Here is a 26,966-nt window from a genome sequence, read left to right as displayed (position 1 = left end):
GTTAAAAGCCAGCTTCTTTTATGCGAAAAAATAGCATTTTCAATGCAGCCTCGGTTCAATTTTTTCCCACCTCCCCCAGTAGTTAAGTTCTTATTAGGGGAGAGTGGGGCAAAATTTGTCAAAACGAAAATTTCAATATTCACTATATTCTAAAATAAAAGAGACAGAGGCTTGAAATTTTTATTATAGATAGCCTTCATTAACCTTCTTAAACTTACAAAGTTTCAAGGGATTCGAGGAAGGATTATGTAAAATAAAAAATAATGAAATTTTGAGCCGTATTTTTGGAATATTTGGCTTACAGAAAATATCAATACTGATTAGCTCAGTTTAAGCACATTTCTCGATAAGATAGAGAAAAATTATCTTCGACAAAGTTGTAGAGGAATAAATTTCCTATAAAAATATGTCTATTTGATATTTTTAACGTTTGCAAGAGTAAAACGTCACAAATTATCCGAAGACTGACAAAATTTGCCCCATAAATTTTGAGAATCTCCACAAAATAGACTTTTAGAAAGTGATTCGAAAATCACATTTCTTTCAAGATAGAAGAAAATAGTCTTCTGCAATGTTGTAGAGCAGTAAATTTCCTATAAGAATATGCTCATTATAAGACGTTTCAGTTTTCTCAGAGAGCTCGTGAAAGAATTAAATATGCGTTTTGACAAGTTTTGCCCCAGTCTCCCTTACTCTTTATAATTATTTTCTTATAAGATTTGCATGCTTCTCAATTCGACTTTTGTAGAAAAAGCTTGAGTTTTCTCAAAAAAAAGTAACTAGGATTGTTGTTCATAGCTTGATAGCCAAAATGTTTGAGACTCTTTTCATTTTAAGACATTATTTCCAAAACTCAAAAATTTATCTTGAAATTTTGTATAGTACTTTGTATACTCCCCAGTATAGATTTTATTAAATAAAATCGATTAATGTTTTTGTCATATTTGTTTAAATAATCGAAGTATAATTCACCGCGTCTCAAACATGCTGGCTCTCCCCTAGTTAAACGAAGTTGACGTGAAGTCTTTCATTTACTGGATGGAGGTTTATGTCTTTTCCAATTGACGAAAGCTCGACGTTTTTCTAGAATAATCCGTACTTAATTTAGTTTAAGTTTAAAATTCTGTTGTTAATGTAAGTTAATAGAATTGTTTAGAAAGGCATAAAACAGATTTTTAAACAGAATTTCGATTTTTAAGATATATTTTTGGTTAAAGTTGCTAAGAAAAACACAAAATTTCGACTATGGTATACATAATGAGGTTAATACGCCTCTGGTAATGGTTTTAAAAACTTCCTTTGTTTTAGTGAATTGTTGGTCGTTTCAAAGACTTCAACTTTCTTCCAGTAAAGTACAAAGTCGGTTTAGCATAAATGGGAGATATAGAGGTAGGGGGAAGTGGGGCTACTTTGAGTTATGGGGCTAGATTGTTATATGACTTTTTCGCCTGATTCTAAATGAAGTTGGCCCTTTCAATTATTTTATTTAGAGCCACTGTTACTTTGTCTGTCCAAATTGCATCATGTTAAAACCCAGTTTCCATTAGAAATATGCGAAAAAATCATATAACAATGCAGCCCCACAGCTCAAAGTAGCCCCACCTCCTCCTACTTAAATATGTACTAAAAAACGGCAATAAAGCTTTTGCCTATATTACGAGCGCAAGAACAGGTTGCAATAATAATGATATAAGCATTTTCATAAATCATTTGACTGAAATAATAGAAAAAAGTATAAGAAACCCAGACACAAAACTAAGGGTGTTATACTCTTTCTAATGGTTCACTGGAAAATTAAATAAAAATCACGCGGCTTTATAACACCTTAAGATATTTAAGATATTGTTCGATTTTGTTGCTTAAAGACTAAAAATAAACTAGAGGGCCCAAAATTTTAGAGTGTTGTAGTTGATGTTAATACTTCTTCAGAGTGTATCCAATCCAATGTAGTTTAAGAAGTTGCTTATAAATACGGGTTCATAGTTGATAATTTTCAAATCATAAAATTTTCAGTGTTTATTAGGTAATACGTATTATTTCAGGTTTAAACAAAGCCAGGCTTGAATAGGTAGGTTAAAGTTTTGTAATTCTGAATCATTTCTAATTGTAAATTTTGAGATTTTGTCACTGTTTTAGATTTTTATCGATCTTATAGAATTTCTCTTATTTCTCATTTGCCCTATTTTTATTATTTTTCGCAGTGTTCTCTTACGCTATTTGTAACAAGAGGAAGTCGCAAAATTCAAAATTTTAAATGATTCAGAATTGGAGTACTTTTCTTACAATAAAACATTTAATAAATCCAACAATTTCAAATATTTTTTATTTAACAATAATTAATTTCCCAATGACTTAGTTATTACAATTATTACCATTAACTTCGGAAGTATGTGGCATTTTCAAGAAAACTCTTAAGTTAAACTTCTTAATTTTTCCCTATTCGCTGCTTGGCTCAGGTTTTGAGTTGACTAATAAATCGTTTTAAATCAGAATTGTACTAATGCCTTACACTTTTGAAGTGTAAAAATAACTCAACATTTTTTATGTTGATTTTATATCTTTTTTAGGGTTCATTTTTTATTAAGGTAAATGTAACACCTAAATGGATCGTATCTAGATCTAGATTTATTTCGGTTAATTAACATAAAGGTAAAATTACCATTAGGGGAAAGTGCCCTGCCCATGCTTGATACCATTGGAAGCTTCGTAATGACTAAATTTTCTATGTTTCACAATATATTTGTGACTCATCGCAAACATATTTTAAAAACTATGGAAAAGTGACCACTTTTTAAAATATATTGCGGAGTCACGTTTATTGAGAAACATAGGAAAAATTTAGTCATTACGAAGCTTCAAATGGTATCAAGCAAGGGCACTTTCCCCTACCGGGAATGTTATTAGCTAAGATTTTTTACAATTTCAGCTTCTGTGGTCCGAAGTGAAAAGCGATATCGTCAGATCGTGCCCAAATTTTGTATGTAGGAGAAAGCTTTTAAGTTTCGCACACACTATATCTTAAGAATATTTCACATTTTCCCATTTTCTTTTAATGAATTTAACCCAATTTTTAATTAAAGAAATATGGGAAAAATATGAAGTACTTGAAGCCAGTGTATTTCAGTGTATTTCAGTGTATTTCAATATTTTCTGATCTCTCAAATTAAATGAACTTTGCAACAAGTTTTCAGGAACTTCACAGGATAAGGATTTGCTTGATGCGTTGGTACGGCTGGAAGACTAAATAATTTTATTCGTCTAAAATAATTGATAAGAAACCAATTTTTAGGGCATGGGATTGAAGTCACGATTTGGAGCATTCCGCGAAGTGTTTCTCACTTATTCATCCCTTTTTTCGTGCTCCATCTTCATCGCCGTGCTCCAAAGTGATCTCGTTTTTTTTCTGGTTGAGCTCTTCAATCTCGCCTCAATCTTCTTGTGTCTCTCTCGTGTACGATTCTTCCTTGAGAGAATGAGAATCGTGAGTGAATTTGATGAGTATTTTAAAATTTTTGCGTAAAATACCAAAGTTTGTACATTGGAAGATTGGTGGGTATCTCAAAGGCAAAAATTCCAACTTACAAGTAGACGCAGTGGTCTTGAAGATTGGACGATGGTAGGAAAAAGGGGTAACTGAAAAAAAAAGTCCCAAGAGCTGAAGAGATAGGGAAAAATACGATAAGAAGATGAATTTGAACATCCACAAAATTACCTCTGGATGTTATGAAGTGTATTTACTTACAATTTCGTGATCATATAGCGTGGCACGTAAAGTGTTTTGTTGGATGATCGCTTGGAATTCTCCATCTCACTCTGGTCACCACTCCAAATCGACCAAGATTGAGTTCTCTGATTGAAATATAATTCCCTGGAATGCGATATATCGGTTTATTAGTCTCTTTCTTACTCGTCTTTTTTACACATATCTCCATACCTCCTTCTATTTCTCTTCTGCACAAAACCTCTCTCTAAGATCTTTGAGGTTGGAAAGGTAATATTGGAGGGAAATAACAACAACAAAAAAAAAGTAAAACGACCAAAAATAGCGGGAACGAGAGAAGTCTTTCATATGATCCAGGTCTCATGTATGTAATTTATTATTTTTCCCTCCGTAACAGCAAAATATGCGTGTAAATTGTATATCTCTCCTATAACTCATATAGAAAGAGTGTGAGATAAAAGATTACACTCAATAAATAGCTTACGTATGCATTTTATAGCTCAATGGCAACTTGCAATTCCAAAGCAAAAATTGACCATCTCGCTTTTTCCATGCATTCAGCAATATCCACTCAATCTCATAAATTTTTACTCATTAATACTTGAGATATCAGAAAGAATTCAGGAAGTCGTGCGCTTTCAGAATTCTTTATTGTTATCTCCAAAAAAATAAAAAAAAAATACTTTTCAATACATTCCATTGGTTATTATCAGACGAAAAAGCTTTTTAATTCAATGTAGAACTAAAAGAATCCACTCAGGAAAAATATACACTGATAAGGATGTCATAAAAAACATGAATTTATTTAAAATTACAGGAATGTGTTGATTAAGCTGATAGAGTGTTGAAATGCTTCATTTAGTTTCTTCGTAAATTGTAATTCGAGAATTTACGAAAAAAAAATGAAATTGATGCAACTCTGAGGAATGTTCAGTTGAAGTGTAGGAAGATATATATGTATATGTATGTAGTCCAAAATAGACAATGTTGCAAAAAGCTCACAACAGCTATATGTATTTCCATATTTGTATATATAGCATATGCAGTAGAAGAAACTTAACCCTCGAATGGTATTTGTAGCCAATATGCCACGCAACTTCACATCGGTTTTTGGAAAGTGTTTTAGTCTACTGTAATTATTTATTAAAGTAGGAATTCAATAATTTAATCTGACTTCACTAATTATAGAGAATCGTCTCTAATATAAAATCTGAAATTTTAAAGTACCAAAAAATTGGCAAAATTGGATTTATTGGTATTTAAATTGTCAAATAGAAATTAAAAGTAGGGTGTTATGCTCAAAAACCAGCTAATTTAAGAATTTAAATAAAGAAAACCTAGGCTCGAAGTCAGAAAATGAACTTACGAAACTATTGCTAAATGTTGATTAATTTAATTTAACTAGTACTAAAAAAATCTGGAGGGTAAGTGTACCAAATTTCGGCCACTTTTTTTGTTCCACAAATTTCCATGAATTTTTAGTTTTTGCATATTCTAGAGATTATAAAATGCAAATAATAACAAAACATGTCAGGTTCAACAAACGAGATGATGTGAAAAATACATTGGAAGAATTCCGTAAGGGCAAGGAACAATGAGAATGAACGTGGCCGAAATAGTTCACTAAAGCTATGTCTACAATTTTATTTATTTTAAAATGTATTAAGAATAATTTTAAAGAAAATAAAGACAATAAACTATGTACAAGGTTCTAAGCAACATTCATTATGTTCAACGCACAATCACTTTTGTTTTGTAAACACGTTTTTGACATTTCAGTGAGAGTGAATGAAATCTAGATCTAGTCATCTCGCTCACTCACATTGGCAATTTTAAAAACATGTTTACAAACAAAAGTTATTGTGCCTTGGGCATTATGACCAGCGCACAATAACTTTTGTTATGTAAACATATTTTTGACATTTCAGTGAGAATGTATGAAGTGTAAATCTAGTCATCTATTTCACTCTAATAGGAAAATTTGAAAACATGTTTATAAACAAAAATGATTGTGCGTTGGGCATTATAAAAAAGTAACAAAAAATTCAATTAGTATTAAAAATATTACATTTTAAACTTGAGACTTTGGCGCTTGCATGTAACTATGCCGAAATTTGGCACACTTACCCTATCTAATTTTTAAGAATTATAAAATTTTGGGTACACTAGATGCAGTGGCTTGGCATCACTATTTTTTCGTAAGCTCTTCTTTAATTTTATCACCTCAGAATGACCTTTAGAACATTGTTAAGTGCTATTGTGGTCCTTTTTAGACTTTTAGAATCATCATTACGCGCTACAATTAAAGAAAAGCTCAAGAAAAGCAAGAGCCTAAACTCAGCCGCGGAGTGCAAGTCACCCGTATCTGCGGTACTGATGCGATATTTTTTAAAATTTATCTTAAGTTTTTATTATTGTAATAGGTTGAAAATTTTTGTTTTAAAAAAGAAATCTCACTTTTAAAATTTCTTAAAGTGTTTCATCGAAAGTAGTCCCCGGCGAGCGGACTTCAAAGTTGATGCCAATTTCTTACTTTCACATACAGATGCGTATGGTAATTTTTCTACACTCGTGACTGCTACACGATGTATGTCAAAATTGAGGTATCACTCGTGTACAAGACTCTGGTCCTTGTAAATAGGGTTTAATATACTATATTTCTGTCTAAATACGTTCTTGTTCTGAGAAGTATAAGCTTGATTTAGGATCAATTTGTGAGTTGGTTTCAAACACCTCCATATAGGGTCGGAGGAACGTCTGTTCGATAGGGAACCCCTATTGACACTTTTGTGAAAATGTTGAAAATTATTTAATGTATCTAGTAAAATATGAGTAATATAACGTTTTTTCTGTAATATACCTTTTACTATAAACAGAGATGTTCAAATTTCATATCCCATATGGTACAGAGTAGGGTGTCAATAGGTGCTGACACAAGTTCTTAAAGTGTCAATAGACGTTCCTTTCACCCTAAAAATGACACTTCGTCGGGGGGTAGATCGATAGTGTTTTCTTTGCTTTTAAGGCGATCACCAGTAAGATTGTGTAAATCGCAATTTATGACATGAAATCAATCATTTCTGCTTTTTCGTACTTATTTTGACCATAATAATAAGTGCAACAAGCTCGTCTCGAGGAATGTGTTTATAAATCCAAAATTTCATTAGTAAATTATCAACATTTCATTGAGGAAAATTAATGATCGGTGATCCATCTCTTCGGATGAAATTCAGGTCAGTCCTAGCCTTCCAAATATACCAGCTGGAGGACCAGTTCAAATACAATTTCATGAAATTTTGCTTCATTTTTGATTTTTCTGTTTTGATCCAAAGTGGACAAATGCGGTAGCCATCGTGCGAAGACCGACTACTTCATCAGATCATTCAGCGGTATTTTAACCGAACCGTTTTCTTATACGTAAATATAAGTGTTTAGTCAGTAAAACGAAATACAGAATTTTTCATTTTGAGAAAGATCGTAAGTAGGTTACTTTTAATAGCTGTAACATAAGAAGGAAGGTCTAATTGCAGTTAAATTTTGACGCATTATTTGAAAGATGGATGATTAGAAACCTATTCAAGATTTTTTGATAGTGTCGCCATATTATGTGTCATCCTACGGACTTATTGACTGCCCTGTTTTTTGAGGCTCAGTATTAAATTTATGTAATTCGACTAAAATATTAAGGCATTTAAAATAGCATGATGTACTAAATACTTTAAGAGTTTGACAAATTACTAATCATTCACATTAGGAAAATATTTCTCATAGATCATTTAGGCGAGGGTGGGGCAGTTTCACCTGTACACAGCATCTGAAAATAATTAATTATAAGTTATAATAAATTGATTTATCGGAAATGTGCAGTATATTTTTAAATAAAGCTTAAGAGAAACTTACTGAACTAATATTTTAGTAACCTTATCACATTATTTATTAAAAAAAACTCCAACTACTTGAAAATATCCCACTTTTAATAATATGGTAAATCGGGCTAATTTTGGAAAATTATTTTGCATAATTTTATGACCGAATATTTTACAAATCATACAATGGGTAATGACCGGAATTATAAGATTGCTAGTACAAGGTGCCGAGGTGAGGTACCTCCGGGCGGTTAAGGAAATCACTTGTCGAGATCGGATGAGGAACGTCGCCTTTCGGGAAGAGCTATAAGACTTGAGAAGTTGTTTTTTCATATTGAGAGATCACAACTTCGATGGTATAGACACGTTCAGCCACATGAATAGAAAAAAGATTGCCCAGTAAAGTTTTGCAAGCTATTGTGAGGAGCCGTCGACCTCGAAGCAGACCTAAGACAAGGTAGCTGAATCTTGCCTTGGAGCGCCTTGAGGTCGAACTCGAACATCTTTTTGAAATAGCGAAGGATCGACAAGCGTAGACTGTTAAACTGGATGTCCTGGGTCCGCGACACCAACCAAGGGGTTGAAAATTATAATAGGGGGAGGTGGGGCTACTTTGAGACGTGGGGCTACATTGTTATACGATTTTTTCGCATATTATTAAAGGAAATTGGGTTTTAATATGATGTAATTTGGATAGACAAAACAATTGTGAATCTAAATAAAATAATAGTAAGGACCAGCTTAATTTAGAATCAGGCGAAAAAGTCGTATAACAATCTAGCCCCACAGCTCAAAGTAGCCCCAGTCCTCAATTTTAAGCAAACCACTTTTCAATTAGAATTATTACCTTCCTTTCTACTCAATTATTTATTTAAGTCTTATTCAAACATTTTGTCTCACGAATTGTAAGCGAAGAAAAAACTTTTACTGGCTAATCTATCCCGGCCTCTCCTATATTTTAAAGTTATGCGTAAAACTGCCTCGCCTCCTCCTAATCCTAATTAAATTTTACAATGCGACACAATTAATAATAATAATGAAATCATCAGTTAATCAGTAGAATGTCGCTGTTCAGACTTTGAACGGGGTTAAATTCGTATAACGAAAGATAAAAGAGAGTATTAAAAGTGAAGGTTGTGGAAAAAACCAAGCAATATTTTAATTATTTTATTTATTTATTATGATCAATGGATTATACGATCGGTGTGCATGCACCTTAATCTCTTTAAACTCACCGGGTGAAAGTGCCGTAAGGTAGGCAAATTGGTGATCTTACAAATTCATTAGCAAGCATACAAAATGATCTGTGAATGAATTAACACAATTTTCTAGAATATTTTTTTAGTGACTTGGTTTGTTGGAAAAAAAAATTGTTTTCTTGGCCTCACGGTGTCAAACTGTTGAGTAATAGTGAAAGCAACCGGCAAAAAAATAAACACTAATCTAATGAGGTTGTTTGAATTTAAGCAAATGAGATGATTATATTTCGGTTTAGTGTTGGAAGTGCATCGGGATGATCATAAGTGTGGCTCTATCGATCAAAGTTCACAATTTCATGTCTCATTCGTCTGCTGGGCAACCATTTCTCCCTGCATGTGAGAAAGAGGCAGTAAAATGCTGAAATGTCTCTTGATTCCAGAGGTCACCAGAAGTTCAGTATGGACAGAGATTAGGCCGGAATATAGCAATGTGGAAGGGATCCACCCGGGATTTCGTTGATCGGGCATTTCAGTTGAGCTTTAACTGTTGTGAGGCATTGGTGAATATTCTCGTGACTCTTCCAGGCTATCTTGTGTGCTTTGAGATTTCTTGAGTGAGCCCCAAATTAATTAAATTTGTTCAACTGGTGAACAACCAAAAAATATCAAGTTGGAAGTTCTTTTTCACTGCTGGAGTGTAAAAGTCCCAAAAATTCTGTAGTTTCTTTCAAAGTGCAATCAATAGCCTAAGAGTGAGTAACATCTTTATATGTCCCCATCAAGTCCATCCCAGTGAAATTCCATACTGATAATACCACCAAGGGTGTCACTGGGGGATACAAAGTGTGAAGTTTGTCCGTCTGTGTTTGAAGAAATCAATATTGACCAGACAAATTGGATTGAATAGTCGTCACTGGTCATTTCCTTCTTCGTCCAGTTCACTTCGAGTGCTAACAGTGGTCTCTTCTCTTGAACTTTTCTTTTCTCGGGGAATCAGTGGCTGGTGGTCAGATAAAGCGACGCAATTCGGGATTGCCAAGGATGGAGGCTGTTGCCAGGATTGGTAGTATTCCACTTGTGGAAACTAGCCTCAAGACGGCTGAAACAGTTTATTCCAGCATCAAGAGGAGCAATACCCTCTTCAATTGGTACTTTAGCACCGCCGAGGCCACTCTTTGGGCTGCTGTCGACTCCATTAGGCCAGCTGTGCGTCTGGTAGAAGGACCTCTCAATAAAATCGACAATATCATGTGCAAGAGTCTTGACATTGTCGAACGAAGGGTACCCATTGTCTATCTTCCACCTCAAGTGGTGAGTCTTGGTTTCCTCCCAAATTCTCTTCCTCCTGATAATTATAAGATAAAACCGAACCCAGGATTAGGGGACAGAACAAATGGTCAAACAGATATTGAAAATTCTCAGTATTATGAAAATGCCGAAGAGGTAACACAAGGAAGTAGTATGATTATTCCCATACAAAATCTCTGTCTAGCGATTTGTTTTAAGAAAATGCATTAAATTTAAAGTGCCTCAAGGATAACGAAGTTCAAGTGAAATTCAAATCAGAAGACGAGTTCAGACCTTGTCAGTGATTTTAATATTAATGACAGAAGAAAATTTACATGATAAGCAAATTTCGGTGATGTAAGATTTGATGCTTCTGAATTTGGTTCAGTCTGCTATAAAGGCTATAAATCTGTCTAGATCTAAAAGTGTTGCATCATTCGTAAAATCCTTCTAAATAATCATACTTAAGAATTTGGATTATTTTGTCTGGTAATATTATGACTAACAAGACGTAGTTTGGTCAAAGAGAAATTTTTAAAATTACCAAGCTATTTTCAATGTAGAAAAGAAAGAGAAAAATTCGCTGCTAATTCTCAATTAACTTTATTATTATGTGGGAAAAGCTAGACAAAATCTTGACTTATATTCGAAAAAAAACAAATTAAAAAGGCAATGAAACAGACACATTTAGTGGTCGAAAGCTAAGGAAAATTGTGTTTGATTTCTGGGATTACAATTAGTAACACCGACGCTCATCCAAAGAGCTATCTGTCTTAAATCTAAATGTTGTTAAAACTTTAAAGTACCTAATTAGAATTATTTAATTACATTGTTCGCAAGCCTGTTTAAATGAGGGTGTTTCAGTTCTAAATTCTCCTTTAGAAATAACATGAGAAATATTCAAGACTTTCTATCCGAGACAGTTCTGATGGGATTGGAACATACCAAAATCAGATTTTTTTTATCTTGGAAACAAAATACTAAGAGAGAAATTCTAGGACACTCTGATCTTCTAAATGGTACAATGGAGTGTATTTCGAAATATCCTCATTTAATGGATTCTTATTGTCAATTTCAAAAATCTAAAAAAAATGCATTTGATTACTGTTGACAACAATAAATTTACAATAAGTGGATCAGTAAGGGAATTCTGTAACAATAAGATAAATTTTCGTGGTAAATTCGGGAACAGTATAACATAAAAGCCCAATAAGCGTCGAAGGGCCATTAGACAAGGTTCTATGGAGTTTTTAGTAACTCATATCAATCTGATATTCGATTGGTTCTCCAGAATTTAGCATTTAAAAAATTTTAAATTTGTCATGTGGTCATACTTTTACAGAATTCCCCAAAAGAAATTATCTTTATTGAAAAGGGGGGTTAATAGGTTTAGTCATTAAGGATTCTCGATAAAGATTGTCTTTTTCTTTGGAAAGTTCAAAGAAATTAACCTTTCAGACTCTTACTGCAAAATGGCATAGGAATTTCTAAACAAGATTCTCAACTAAGTGAATAAAAGTAAAATAAATTCAGCAAGTTCTTTCTAGAAGCAGTTTTTGTACCAACACGTTCTAAAATAATGACTTTGACAAAAAAGATCTATAGGATTTTATAAAAAGCACTGTTTTGATTTTATTTTAATTTATTGATTTGCTCATTATTTTTAGCTTCCTTTTTATTTTTAGATTTTTGTTTCTATATGAAACTGAATACCTATAATACGAAACGATAGCCGTGAGTTCGGAGGCAATTTTTGTTAATTGAAAGACTACTGATAAATTGACATTTTTCTTGCTTTTCTTTCAAACAAAAACAAAACATTTAAATTGCACATTTTGTGATTTTTGGAATTAATGTTATTTCAATCATGTGTTGCTTAGAACCTTGTAGACAGTTTATCGTCTTTATTTACTTTAAAATCATTCTTAATACATTTTAAAATGAATAAAAGCTTTGGTGCCCTATTTCGGCCACCTTCATTCTCAAAGTTCCTTGCCCTTCGGGAATTCTTCCAATATCTTTTTCACGTCATCTCGTTTGTCGTAGCTACATTTTTTGTTATTGTTTTGCATTGGATAATCTCTAGAATACGTAAAATCTAAAAGTTCATGGAAAGTCGAGGAACAAAAAAGTGGCCGAAATTGCAAGCTGGCCGGAATTAGGCACACTTACCCTAATATTTTATCAATTTGCGAAATTTTCAAAATTGTTCGAAAGTTAATGATCCAAGCTTTCCAAGAATAGGTTGTTCACTCCTCCAATTATGTTCATTAGGACCGGAGGTATGGCACTTTGAACTTTAGACCCCTTCTACTAATTATTTATGTGATCTCATCCAATATTTGTTTCTAAAACGATAAAACAAAAACTTTATTGCGACTTAGAAAATTTTACAATCCTACACTGAAGAAATATAAAAATTTTTGTTTCTATTTAAATTAAAACTTCGTACAGAAATTTCCAAAACATTCAATATTTCATCTATTTCCTAGGAAATCTTATACAAACTCTCAAAATTTTCTTTTTAAAACAAAACATTCAAAAGACCAAAGCGCTATTATTTTTGAATATGTAAGAGTGACTAACAAAACTCTTAACAGCTTCTCCAAAGAGACTGCTTCTTTAACCCTTTAAGAACGAGAGGATCAAAAGTTAGGGATTAGAAAAAATCACATTCTCTGTCTTTTTTTAGAAGAAAGTATAACTTTAAAAGGTCGTAAGAAAAAAAATTGGGACACCGGTTCTCCAATCGTTCTTAAAGGGTTAATCTTTAGATTGGTCCTTATTGCAAAAGAAAAAAATGAAAAGTTACAAATGCTCAATTAATAATGGTAAAATAAGAATAGGGCACAAATTCACCAAACAAGTGAAAATAGTTATAGGGAAAGTGCGTTTACTGCGGACAACTCAATTTTTGTTCTATGTTCTCGGTGGTTTTGACCCACGGCTTTTTCTAGGAAATTTGACGCATTGAACTAGCTATTAAATTATAATATTGTAATAGACCAAATTCAATAAAAAAAAGCGTTGAGAAAAATGAGTTGTTCGTAGCTTCAGACGTCCGAAGTAACGTGATAAGATAAAATATAACTACAGTATCTCAGCGTAATAACAATTAACAAAAAGCTAAAGCCTGTTACTTAGTAATCAGGTAATCACATTATTAAGCCTAACTTTTCAATCTTAATATCTTAATTTTTTATATCTCTATTTTTTTATAATCTTTTTTCAAAGAATTTAACTTTTCTGTTTTTTCCCCTGTAGGGGTATTCTGTAACAGTATGGCAATGTCATATGACATTTTTTTATGTGGTAAATTTGGAAGACCTAAACAAGCAATTAATTGGATGATGGCAAGTAGATTTAAAATCACCTTACAAAAAAAAACACTTCTATCAATCTTGCCCAGAGTTTTCGATCCTGAATATGATCTTCCTTCAGTTCTAAAATAAATGTATAAATCTTTGTATCCACTGAAGAAGGTCCTTATCCAGAACCGAAAGCTCTGGGAAAGATTGAAGTAGTGTTTTTTGTTAGGTGACTTCAAATCCACTGGCCATCACAAGAGAGCCCCCTATCTAATCAAGTAACAGATTCATGTCAGTCACTGCAAGCTTCATAGAGCTCTTTCCAAGGGTTACTCGATGCTACACTGGGCTTTAATGTGTTATTCTGTTGCCTAATTCACAATGAAAATTTGTCATATGACATTGTCATAATGTTACAGAATTCCCCTTCTGGTCATCCGTGTAGTTACTCTATGGGACGCTTTACACGATTTGTTATGTTTATCATTATTATTTCTAAATACTATATAATAAAAACATTTTGTTAAAAAAATATTGTACAAAATTTTGAACATTTTTCACAATATAAATAATAAAATAGGCTCTGTAGAAACCTTTCACATAAACACTTTTTTTTCATTCTACTTGAAATAATTTAGTGCGACTCCAGTAATGTAAACAAATTCTTACAGAGGTCATTTACATTATTAGGTTTTTTTTACATTGTTGAAGTTCGAACATATTACTTAAAAAAATTGTTATTTGTTAGTAAGATAGGCCTATTCATTCATACTTAAAAATACTAACTTTAATAAAATTTAAGGATTATAGCGCACAACAAGATAATTTGGGGCATAATCTCTAAAGTTGTTACGTAAGTCTACGTGTATAATGAATCTATTTCTGAACTTTCAGAGGGGTAATTCAGAAACGTAATGAGATGCGTTTTTAAGATAATTTTGCCTTACTATACAGTGGTGGAAATAAGTATAATTCCACCCCTGAATCCTTAAAGAAACTCAACAAAAAAAGAAATGTCGAAAAAACTTCAAACGTAGACCATAACGTCCTTTCATGCCAATATAAAAAATCGACATTTTGATTTTTTATTCTAAGTATTTTAAGAAATAATAATAGAACTTTGTTTTTTAGGCTGGAAATAAGTATAATTCCACTCAATAAATTTAGTGCTACGGTATTTATTTTTGAGCAAATTTATGTTAATATCTTTTAATAATTTCATTTTTAACTATAATTAATAAATTAAGTTCCATTTTCTGAAGTTTTGCATTATTTTTTGCCGAAATATCGTAGGAAAAATGTTTAATGAACAAAAATAAAGGAAAAATTAAATTCTTGGTGACGATGAATCTTAGAAACTAAGAAAAATGACTAGGTTCTATCAGATAATTGTCAAATTTGTCAATATATCCGCCATACGCCTTTTAATATATCCCAAGGGTCAAAAGTCTTCTGTTGTTAGAGGCTAAAAGAGCTTTTTGCCTCTAACAGTGTTGCTTTTCAATGGAAAAAAGAACTTTTCAGCCTAGAAAACAAAGTTTTATTATATTTCTTAAAATACTTAGAATAAAAAATCAAAATGACGATTTTTTATGTTGGCATGAAAGACGTCATGGTCTATGTATGAATTTTTTTCGACATTTATTTTTTTGTTGAGTTTCTTTAAGGATTAAGGGGTGGAATTATACTTATTTCCACTACTGTACTGCTTAATAAAAGGGAGGTGTTTCGGATTAATAAAAAAATGGAGTATTGTACGAGATAATTGGTTTTGGTTATGTCTAAATTTTCGATTAATCGGGCAATCGACAAACGAAATAGACAATAACCAGTAACCACTTGTGACTAGTCACGTTGAAGAATTTGACCTCAGCTTTCGTGATCGTTTTAGATGGATAAAAAAGAAGTAAAAACCGTAAACTTAGGAGTACTTCTTAATAGTCTCTTTTTCTCTTTGCCCATCTGAATTGTGCTTTTTGTGTTTCACTATATAGTTTAATATAAAAACTAAAATATTAGTTCTGAATTCACAATAAAGAATTAAGATCTGTTTTAATTTTAGAAATTTACTTTTATTCATATACATCTTTTCAATAGATAAAGGATAAGACACTTTCATACATGTTAAAATATTTACGTTTTACAACTGCCGATTCTTCTTTCATTGTATTGTAATCTATAATCAATTTTTTTTTGATTAATTTTGTATATCCTGATAGGTTTACTACAATACCAAAGAATACATGTCCGATCACTTAGTGCGCCCTGTGATAAGAAGGGCGAATTCAGTGAAGGAATTCGGGCATTCAGTGATGGACAGCAAAGTGTCCAACTATGCTGCTGATAGAATTGATGGCGCCATCCATGTTGCGGATAAATACGTGGAGAGATTCCTCCCGGAACAGAATGGCCAAGATGAAGTTGACTGTGAGTGTTTTATCAATTTAAATTTCTACACATTTTATTTGCCATCATCTCCTTCATGCTCTGCGTGATCTTGATCATGGAAATTGTGAGCTTCAAACCCATATTTCATGTATTTCCGTCCGACAAAAAGGGGAGCGATTCGTTTTTTTTGGGTTTTGGGGTGCTAAGAGGGGCGCCAAGTGAAACAAAAAAAATTGGAACGGAGATAGAAAAATATTCTCTCATTTTTGAGATTTTATATGCGTGTGAAATCATCAAGATGCTCTTTAGTTATTGTGCGGAGAGATTTATCGTTATTGTATACTGCGATGGGGTCAAATTGTGGGGTTATCGCGGGACAAAAAAAGCCTGAAGGAGCTATGGTCCGAGAGAGTGGCTGGGGCAGGGAGCATTGAAGAGAGGACCCTGAAAGCCATTTCCACACGTTGTCGTTCTGACTGAAAGCGCAATCCGCGATGCAGAGACATAAAAAAGAAACCGAATAACTTGGGGAGACAGACGAGAAGACTGTAAAAAAGTTGGCGTTATTCAAAATATTTCTATCTCGATGGAATTTTTTTTATGCACTTGCCAATCATTTGAAAGACATTAAATATAGAGAAACAGAGAGAGAGAGAGAGATTTTGTACACTTTGGCTTATTTATTATCAGAAAGCTAGAAATTGTGGGGGCGGGTGAAGATACTGGAAATTAACCCGTTTGTTATCTTTATTGTGTCTCATTTATTTTTCACTCCAATTCTAAACAAATCTAATTATACTTTGACCATTGAGATATTACGGTATTTTTTTGTATCTAAACCACATTCTTTATGTAAATAATTGAAAAACTTGGGGTTTTTTCCTAATGATTTTATTGGAGATATTCACAAATTCACAGGAATTTTGAAAGTTTCAGCGCAATAGTAAAATGTTCTTAAGATAAAACAATTAAAACCATTTAACTCTAATATTTGAAATTTCGTAATACCAGGGTTTAGACCTTAGGTTTATCTATATGGCTTATCTGCTGTATACACTTAGTAAAATCACTGTAATGTTTCAGTGTTTAGGAAACCAAGATTTTCTGGAACTGAGCTAAGCCTTTAGTCTGAAGACGGTAAAACGCTATTTATGACTTTAAACGTAAATAAAACTACTAGGTTTTATATTAAAGGAAGGGGAAGATGATTAGCCTTTAAATGTCGTCAAAATCCGAATATTACAATTTTTCATTTTCTTCAAAAACATATTGCCTTTATTTTATTTTTATTTTATTGAACCTATTCTATAATTATAACACAGAATATTTTCAAATTGGAAATCAGACGATATTCTAAAAGAAAGGAATTGTTACTGATTGTCGGGGGATGGGGTACATAGAAAAAGACGATTTTTCCCAAAGCTTTCGGCTCGAACTTCAAGCCTTCCTCAAGAGTCCGAGCCGAAAAATCGTTTTTTTCTAAACTACCCCATCCCCCGACGCTCACCGGTTCACTATTATTGAAATTATTCGTCGGAAAATACTCAAAAAGTCACTGATTGTTTTTGAAAGAAGGTTCATAAATTTCTTTAACTAGATAGCGAAAGGCCCCAGTTCAAGCCTGAGTGGAGGCAGGATTTTTTTGTCTATATCTGGGTTTAATTTTTGGGTTGGGAATCATTAGTTCTGATTGTCGCTTCTCTGTGCACAAATACAAAATTTCTTGGGATTACGTACCTAGTGAACAGAAGTCTATTCAACCACTTTTACCTCTTTACCTAGTCGTTCTTCAAAATTTTTAACTACTGCTCGAACTCAAGAGAGATCAGTTATATAAAATCGACTTTTTTCAGCTTGTCACCGCCCTGGAGCTCAAACAGTAAAAGATATCAACTTCCGGTCTTCATTGACCCCCATATAAAAGAAAATTATCTTCAAACGTTTTTTTTTCAAGCAAAAACCGACGTGAGGATAACTATATTGATGGGGAAACCGGAAATAGTCGGGAAACGGGATCTCCCAAGGAAAAGTCATCAACTTTTCTCATAATTTGATTTTCCTTGAGAGATCCCATTTCCCGACGATTTCCGGTTTCCCCATGAAGTTTTTTCTTTTTCCCCAAACCGTCTTCAACCCCTCCAAAACCATGTTTTTTTGGTTTTTTTCGAAAACGGTTTCTACCATTTTTTTATTTTCGTATATGTCTTATAGAGGTAGTCTAAATGAATATTTCGTCCAAACATACTTATGACTTGAAAAATTGCAATTTTTAATTCATTGAAGGTCAATCATTTTGCAGGGCTCATTTTTCAATCGATTTGGTTAAATTTCGATTTTTTGGAAAGGTATTGAACCGGTATTAATTCCGAACCCAATCGGTAATGAATTGGTCAAGTAATCGTAATTTATTTATTTTTCTCGAATATTTCTTTTTGTTTTTAATTCAGAATCTTTTATTTATGAATCAATTTTATAGTTAGTAAGCCGGTATACACCCAAAAACCAAAAGATAATAATACATTGAAAGCTTCTTCTCCTGAGTTAGAGCACTCCCCCGCAAAGCTAGGACGTTTTAAACGACTCTATTTTAAGTGGATTTAAATTATTTTTGTGGTTGGAAAATTCATTGAATTAATTAACTAAAAGAAAACCGGATATTAAAGAGTTACCAGGCGTCTCCTTTTTACTAAAAATGTGTGTTAAATCCCCTAAATAGATACCTTTATCCTTATATGTCCAGTAAAATATTATTTTGGATTATTTAGGGCTGCAACATCTTAGTCAACATTTAAGAGAATTAGGTCAGTAAAAATTAATTTTAGTTAGTAATTAATCAAAAAGAAAATCATAAACTTTAATGATTCAGAAAAAATTATAATATTTAATTCAGTTTCATTTAAATTCTTGATAAAATCTTTGAAGAACATTCTTGGTAATGGGATAATTGACACGCTCAGAGCAAAAACCAGCAAAAATCAGCTATTTAAAAAAAATGCAATATTTTATTCAACATTTTTAAATAAAAAAAAAACTGCTAATACTTTGGTTTGCTTGGCTTTCACTATTTAATCCCTAATATTTATTTCATTATTGTTAAATGATCAATTGAATTAAATATAAAGACTTTATAATCTCAGGTAAATTCCTAATTACAATCCTAAAATTTATTAATTCAAAAGTTTCAAGATTGAAAAATTTAAGTAAAGTGCATTCTGAAAGAAATAAGCATTCACCAGGCGTCCCCATATTATTTTGAAATTTACTTTTCATGATTTTTTCAACTCATGTACGTATTTATCCATTTGGGAAAACGGTTTTTGGGCATTTCAAAATACTTTTTTATTTCCAATTTTTGTTTTTAGATAAATTGCTCTGTTAGTTTTATTTTTAAAATCCTTATAAAACGAAACCACCAGGCGCCTCCATTTCACTTGAAATATTTGATGCGAAAGTTACATAAAGAAAATTCTGAAAGTATTGTAAAATTGCATTAAGATCAACGGTTTTATTTATTTTTCCAAAGAACTTTAATTAGGTAAATTTAATTTAAATATAAACTAAATAAGAAACCCACCAGGCGTCTCCATATCATTTAAAATGTTTTTATCTACCTTTAGTTTTAATGAAAGGAAATAGTATTTTAGAAATTACATTCAGAGCAATATTTTAATTAGTTTAATTTAGTGTTTCATTTTCTAAAATCTATAAAACGAGCACACTGATAAAAACTAAAAATGAAAAATCCACCAGGCGCCCCCATCTCACTTGAAGTATTTTTTGTGCCAGTTACATAAAGAAGCTTCCACAAAAATTGTAAAAATCATTTTAAGACTGTTTTCATTTTTTAAATAAAAGAATAATTACTATTAAAGCCAAATCAATAAGACATCTGCCTGGATTTTTATAATTTATACCAGGCGCCTCCATCTAACTTAAAACATTCCTTTACGAATAATTTGTAAAAAAAAAAGCTCATAAAAATTGCAAATGCGTTTTTCAAATTTCCTTTGAATTGTTTAGAAAAGATTTTTAGGTTTCTGTCTTATTTTAAAGTTTGTAATGTAAGAAATACGGGAAAGAATATCAATTCACCAGGCGCCTCCATCTTCATCTCATGATTTCTAAAGACTTCAAATTGTACTTTAATTCAATTTATTCTGTAAATCTTGTGTTTAGTGGACAACAACAAGAACGCGGAGGATGACAGCAAGGAAATCCACGTAATCCAGACTATCCATCGTGGTCAGAGATTCTCCCGGAAATTGAAGCGTCGTCTCACGAAGAGAACAATTGCAGAGGCCCGTGCTTTGAAGAAGCAGAGTGTCGAGGCCATACATATCCTGGTCTATGCGACAGAATTAATTATAACAGATCCTAAGCAAGCAGTTCAGCGTGCTCAGGAACTGTGGGCATATCTCAGTGAGAACGAGCCTGAAAATCAGGCGCGTCCGGAAACGCTGGAACAGTTGTTGGTACTGATTACGAGGGAGACTGCACGTCGAATTGTGCATTTTATCAATTTTACGGTGACTACGGTCAACAAATTGCCAAAAACGGCAAAATCAAAGGCCACGGACATGATTCATCACTTTATCTACATCACTGACTCACTAATTCGCATGGCGCACCTCGAGAAGGTCAAAATGAGGCTCGTGAAGGAGGCCAATGGACTTTACTACAGGGCTCATGTTTTCTACGATGCAATCCAGCGATATGCTACCAATGCACTTGTGAGTATTTGTTTACTAAATAATTCTTTCACGTGGGTTTTTGGGGTTTTCTCTGATCCCTAGTTCATAAAGTATACTTATTTACAAAGAGCTTCTTATTCTCAAAAAGCTTTCTTTATTTACAAAAAGCTTCCAAAGAACTTTGGAATATTCTAAAAAATAAATAGCGATAAAAAAAATAACAATAATATCCTATAAGAAAATTAATATTTATTTTCCTTTGGGGAACATTTCGTAAAGAACTTAATAGAATCTTTTAATTTAAGATGCGTGCCATGAAATTTTATAAATATACACAAGATTGCTCATAAAAATTTATACAATAATTCCAAATAATTAGAGAATTTCCGGGTTATGAAAAGTGTCCTTTAAACATCCTAATTATTGTCAAAATGTGATTAAATATTTAATAGTTAATTAATTATGAATGTTATGAATTATGTAGTTATGAATTATCAACGGGCTTAGCGCTTGGTTAGAGCTTAAAATATTTCTTAGCATAAAAAGTTTTGAGCAATTAAGGAATACGGCTGTTTTAAAATACTTAATGAAACTAAATATGATATTGAAAATGAATTTATCAAATAAGAAATTTAAAGGAAAAATCCTTTTGATCTTATTTAATTATTTGAAAAGCTTAAAAAGCAGAGTAACTCGTCAAGAGAACTTAAAAGAACGTACATTGATTGCATAAATGGTAATCTTATTCTGAAAACATACTTTGGCTGTAAATAAAGGCCTATTTCCTAATTAGCGTAAAGATGCCAATAAATATTAAAACTACTTATTTTAAAAATTTAAGAATAGAAGGCTTATATAATCGATCTAAAAGTATTTATATGAAGATGAAGAACAGTCTTACTGAATAAGGGTACACTTTCGTTAGCAAACTCATATGACCAGAAATACCTTGTTGTTAAAATATTTCACTTTAGAGGAATTATCAATATTGCTCAACTTAATTCAAGAATATTTTTTGATTAAATGGAGAACAATAGACTTCTATAGAATTTTTAGAAGCATAAAATTCTTATAAAAATATGTCAACTGAATACTTTTCATTATTTGAGAGAGTAAAACAAGCCACAAATTGTCCCATGCATATTACTATTTGTCTGAATTTCGGTATTCTCCATAAAATCGACTTTTTAATGACGGTTCAATAAGCATGTATTCGTTCAAAGTGGAGGAAAGTTGTCTTCAAACAAATCTTGAGGAGAGTTATTGAGTGGTTAATTTACTATAAGAAAAAATATATTGATCATAAAAACAAATCATCATAAAAAGCTCGTGAATAAAGTAAGATATCCGTTTCAACAAAATATGCCCTACATGTCCTACTTTACTCTGTTTAAAAGAACTCCAAATCGGAAACTAAAAAGGAATATTAAAGAAACATTACTTGGCCTGACTCAGGATCCATTGTCATTCAAGCTTGTTACGCTCCACTGTTTTCCAATTCCGCACTCTTAATGAGTCAGCATCCTAGTCCACACCACCGGTCTATCGAAGGATCAAGGCCTTGTTTCCTCGAAGTACAGGGTTCGTTCTTAAAAATTTTCCAGGCTGGGTTGTCCTCATCCTTGCGAAAAAGATGATCAGCCCACCGGAGGTTATTAAGGCGTATTTACTTGACGGCATTTACCTCTCGGTCGCGCTCATACACCTCATGATTGTGTAGGCTCGGGAATCGAACCTTACATACGGGGCTAAAACTCCATCCTAAAATAATCCTCTCAAACGCGGTCATTTAAGACGAACAAGTGAGGACTAAGAGGATCACAGTCCCATTTAGTAGTAGCTTACAAAAAAAGCAGCAGCTCCGGCAATATCTACGGAGAGCATCTGTCAAACAAGGTTCCCGGTTGGGGGACGACAACTTTGAAATTGTTGAATCCTTCCTCTACCTTGGGCCAACAACCACAGCCGATAGCAACATCTCAAAAGAAACCCTCGTACGGCTTCTGAAAGCCATCAGTGCCTATTTCAGTACGTCAAGTTTTCCGGTCCAGAACCATTAGCATTGAAGAAACCATTCACAGTTTATTGAAATGAAATATTTATTAGCTGGGTACAATTTTTTTTTTTTACAAATTATATGCAACGATAAACTTCATTTGGAAGACTATCCCGGTTTTCCCTAATTCTCTCGGGTGAATAATCTAAGAGTCGTCTTCAATGAAACACTCACCTGAAGGGGAATTCTGTAAGATTATGACAATATCATATGACAAATTTGTATGTTAAAATTCGAGAGTAAGACAACATAAAAGCCCAGCGAGCATCGAATGGTTATTGCAAGGAATTCTATGAAGCTTTTAGTAACTGAAAGTCGAATTTATGGTTAGTTCTTCCTGATTTACCATATAAAAAAAATCATTATTTAGAATTCCTTTCTTTGGGAGCGAAAGATCGGGCTTACCTTGAGTCACGTGGCTTTTACTTATTCCTCAAATCCAACAGCACAATCATAAATACATATTAAGGACTAACTTTTCTACGGTGAACATGCTGTCCTATTTTTTTCGAAATATTATAAATTGAATTAAAGATTTAAATTGAATTATGATCTATCTAGAAAAAATAATACATAAAAGCACGAAATATCAATAACTTTAAAAAACTTTCTAAAAAAAACATGCATGAAAAAAAAACATCTCTAGGTTTTTTTTTTAGATTTTTAATGAACCTAATAGTGATCTTACATTTACAAAAAAAGAAAATTTCACAGGCTGAATTGTAGATTTTTAAAATTTTATATTAAATGTAATAAAATAACATATTCGATTGTTTTAGGGAAAGCAAAATAAGGTCAATGATATCTTTAAATGTTTAGCATTAAGTTGCTTATGTAGGAATCTAAAAAATTAAGTGAGGATGGTCAGCCTTCGAATATTGCATTTTTTCTTTTTTTTTAAGTAAAAATGCTTTTGTATTAATTCTATTAATTGCAATATTCGAATGTTAATCACTTTCCCTTACTGTGTTATCACACTTGCACATTAAAATTTTAATATGATTCACATTAATTGTCGCTGGTGAGAGTCCAAATGTGTAATTTGTGTGTTTGAATCATTTTACAATCAAAATTTGATCTATTTGTTGATAAAAAGGTAGACTTTTCCCGCAAAATTTGATATAAATTGATTTATAGCATTAATGCGAAAAATTAATGCGATTTTCTCTTTAATTTTTTAATGTGAAAAAATTTTATGCTTTAGGTAAATTTAAATTTATTTTTGCAGGCCAAGTCCACTTCTTTATCAATAAATAGAAAAACCCCAAATATTAAGTGACTCAAAGACACAAATAACATATTTGGACGCTCATAAGCGACAATTAAGGTGAATCATATTAAAATTTTAATGTGCAAGTGTGATAACGCCGTTACTCTTTTTTTATTTACCAAAGTTCTAAAAGATCCTTATGAGGTCCATTTCTATTTCAGGAACGTTTGGCCATATTTCTCTCTGGGCGCCTCGAGGCCGAGAAGATCACTTCAAGTCCAAGACGTCGGATCCAGACGGGTACCAATAATAATCAAATGCATAACAACATCAATGGAGTCTATTAGTGCCGCAGTGTCGGTCATCCTCCTCTATTCTTTTCTACTACTAACCTATCTGCACTATCAGTGGCATTTTATGAAGATAACCATTGTCGCTTTGTAAGTAAAACCCAATCCAATTACTAACAAATCCTCTATTACCTATTTCTAAAATACAAATTTGGTGTAGAATTTATTCTTTTTTCGGGGATCCTCTTAAGCCATTATTACCAAGAAACTCTTACCACGTGCTTCTGTTTTCAGCTGCCCCAGTTATCTCTCTTATTAAATAAAAGAATTTCTTGTATGGTTTATGAAAATGTCTTTTTATTTGGTACACTTTTAAAATGTTCTCCTTTCGCTTTTCTTTTCCTTTTTTTTAATATTTTATATAATGGTAAAATTGTTCAACATGGTTTTTAGGCTGTTTCTCACTCGTATTCATCCGAGGATGGTAAAATTTGAAATATTGCAAAAAAAAAACTTAAAACATAAACACTATTATTTTCAGTTTTGTCTCTGAGTAAAGCACATTATAGAATTGTCTTATTGTTTCTCTCATTCGTGATACTCTTTCTTTTTTACAAAAAAAAATATTGCAGGGAACAAATACAATTCACGGTGTCTTATGGAAGATGTAAAATTAAAAAATAAAATTATTAAAATTATTAACAAAACACAATCACAATTATCGTATAAATCAACATTGTTGCTGAAGATTTCTCTCTTCTGCTTCTTCACTAAATGTTTCTGTTTTTTTTAGCGCAGAAATCACAACATTTTGGCACTCTTTGACCCTTCCTCTTTCAATCAGTCTGCCCTCTTTTTAGCACCACTATTCCCAATGTTGTCCAGTTCGATGTCTGAGCAATTGTCGGAATTGGAGAGGGCAGAATCCATGGAGGAGACTGTATTGTTGACATTTACATTGCTTTTCTGCAACAGGGGCTCCTCTTGGGGCGTCAGAGGGGTCACTGGTACTGATACGAGCTCCTCTTCCTGCGGAGGTTTTGACGGAGTTGTTCCACTGTTGACCTCCTCAATTGCTTGTCGCAGCTGTTGAAGAGAATTTTGAAAGTTTAAAAATGAATTCAAACTGAAGGACTCTTCCAGTAGAAGAGTTCCAGCAAGAATCAATTGTCTCAGAGCAAAAGTTGGCTATCTTAATAGGGAAATCTATGTACAATAGGCCCCTTTTTCTCTGACCGTCCCAATTGTTGTCAGTTACGCAAAGTTTACTCACCTCCTTGAGTCCCACGACGCCTACGAGCTTCCCGATCTTCGTGACGTAAGCGTGATTGATACCCACCATGGAGAATAGTGAGTGAACCTTGAGGAGTGAGGTACGCTCCACGAGCTGAAAGGGTGCAGGATCAATGTGTACATTTGCACCCGTGAGATCAATTGGCTTAGCCATTTCCTCCAATTCCCAGATCTTCTGATCTTCCGGTGACATATCAATCACCCTCTCCCTGGGCAGTTGTACCTTCTTCGAGATACTAGGGCTCAGTGGAGCCGAATCCGGACCAAGACTCGATGGAGATCCCAGAGATCCAACTTCCGGATCAGGTTGAACGTCTTGCAGTGTAGCTGATTTCCTGAAGATGATCTCAAAGGCCGATCTGATGCGACTCTCATTTCCGGTGATTGTGGAATAGGGTGTAGCGACTGGGCTGTGTGGGGACAGTGGAGAGAATCCCTTGAGATTGAAGGAATTGGTCTTCTTGAGAATGGATTTCTTGGGCTGAGAACCCAGGACGGGATTATTTAGAGCCTGTACTTTCTTTGCCTGCGGCGGAAGCATTTCATTGTTTGCAATTTGCCGAAGGGTGAGAATATCTGGTGCTGGCATCACTTCGAAGCGTGAAGGACGCCTCTGACGATCACTCTCTTCCCGCTTTATACGCTCCTGCTCCTCTCTAGCCCTTTCCTGAGCCTCTTTCTGCCATTTGGCTGCCACTTGAAGCCTTTTATCTCGGCCTATGTGCTTATCAATCATCTTTATCAGTTCATAGCGCTGCACAGACCCCAGCAGGATCATATTGTCCGGGTCATCCACCAGGGGAAAGCCTCTCATTGTTTTATTGGCTTTTAGTACCTCCTTCAGTTGCTGGTACGAGATTCCCTGCCAGATGTACTTCACATCTCGTATCATGAAGTTTTCCACGTAGATGCTGTACATCCCTGAGCTAGAAGGCAACAGATCTGGGAGGTAGGGTAACTTCTTAATCAGGATGATACTGTCGTATATAGACGGTTGAAGCAGAGCTGCGATGGCATTGGATATCAACGCGGCTATCATCACAGGCACCAAATGTGTGATCTGTCCGGTCATCTCGAAGACAATCACTCCCACGGAAACAGTATGAGTAACAGCACCAGCAAATCCAGCAGCACCAACAACAGCATAGCCTCCAGGTATAATGGGAGAGAGTTTTCCTCCGTAGCGGACACCATTGGGGAACCACAGGTGCATAGCTTCCCCTACCAGACGTCCCATGGCAGCACCAATCTTAAATACTGGGATGAAGATGCCCGAAGGTACTGGTATGGTTGATGCAATAATGGAGAAGATAGACTGCGAGAAAAGCAATTGATTGATCTCCAAATCTTCTATCATTGAAGAAATAACTCACCGTGAAAATTGTATAGCAAGCTAAACTAACGAAGACATTGGTGTAGGGTGTTGTCCAGTACTTTACAATAGCAGCCTGTTCTACAGTGAGTTCTGGCTTAGTCCACGTGAAGTTCGTGAAGAGCTGCACTACCTGATCGTGTGTACTCAATTCTCCAGCAATAAACTGACCCGATAGGAGTGGAAAGGAGATGGAACACACCATCAGTGTCACAAGTCCAGGATAGAGGAACCGACTTAGGAATATCAAAAGAGAAACAACCATCAAGAACCAGGAATAGCAAA

At 33.5% G+C, this 26,966-nt stretch overlaps 2 protein-coding genes across 6 annotated transcripts in view; one reads left to right on the top strand and one right to left on the bottom strand.

Moving 5' to 3' along the window:
* Positions 1–8,923: 8,923 nt before the first annotated feature.
* On the top strand, positions 8,924–24,360 carry LOC129800066 (lipid storage droplets surface-binding protein 1). Its single transcript, XM_055844441.1, has 5 exons — positions 8,924–9,538; positions 9,784–10,097; positions 15,601–15,808; positions 19,946–20,499; positions 23,948–24,360. Coding segments are annotated over exons 1-5 (1,203 nt in total). The 5' UTR covers positions 8,924–9,537; the 3' UTR covers positions 24,074–24,360.
* Positions 24,345–26,966, bottom strand: part of LOC129800052 (chloride channel protein 2) — a 56,335-nt gene continuing 53,713 nt past the window's right edge. For all 5 annotated transcript variants that reach the window (XM_055844418.1, XM_055844414.1, XM_055844415.1 and 2 more), the window contains 3 exons: positions 26,683–26,917; positions 25,290–26,624; positions 24,345–25,102 (listed from right to left, as the gene is read on the bottom strand). In XM_055844418.1, coding sequence (XP_055700393.1) covers positions 24,857–25,102; positions 25,290–26,624; positions 26,683–26,917 — 1,816 coding nt within the window. In that variant the 3' untranslated portion in view covers positions 24,345–24,856. The remainder of the gene's footprint in view (positions 25,103–25,289; positions 26,625–26,682; positions 26,918–26,966) is intronic.

The sequence above is a fragment of the Phlebotomus papatasi genome, chromosome 1, assembly GCF_024763615.1.
Source record: "Phlebotomus papatasi isolate M1 chromosome 1, Ppap_2.1, whole genome shotgun sequence".
NCBI classification, from domain to species: Eukaryota; Metazoa; Arthropoda; class Insecta; order Diptera; family Psychodidae; genus Phlebotomus; species Phlebotomus papatasi.
The sequence above is the reverse complement of the archived record's forward strand: the minus strand, read 5'-3'. Positions and strand labels throughout refer to the sequence as shown.

Excerpts from the sequence above, each read along its gene's own strand:
- LOC129800066 (XM_055844441.1), top strand. Across the intron at positions 10,098-15,600 it reads TCTATCTTCCACCTCAAGTG|GTTTACTACAATACCAAAGA; the intron begins GTGAGTCTTGGT and ends ATATCCTGATAG. Across the intron at positions 15,809-19,945 it reads TGGCCAAGATGAAGTTGACT|TGGACAACAACAAGAACGCG; the intron begins GTGAGTGTTTTA and ends TCTTGTGTTTAG.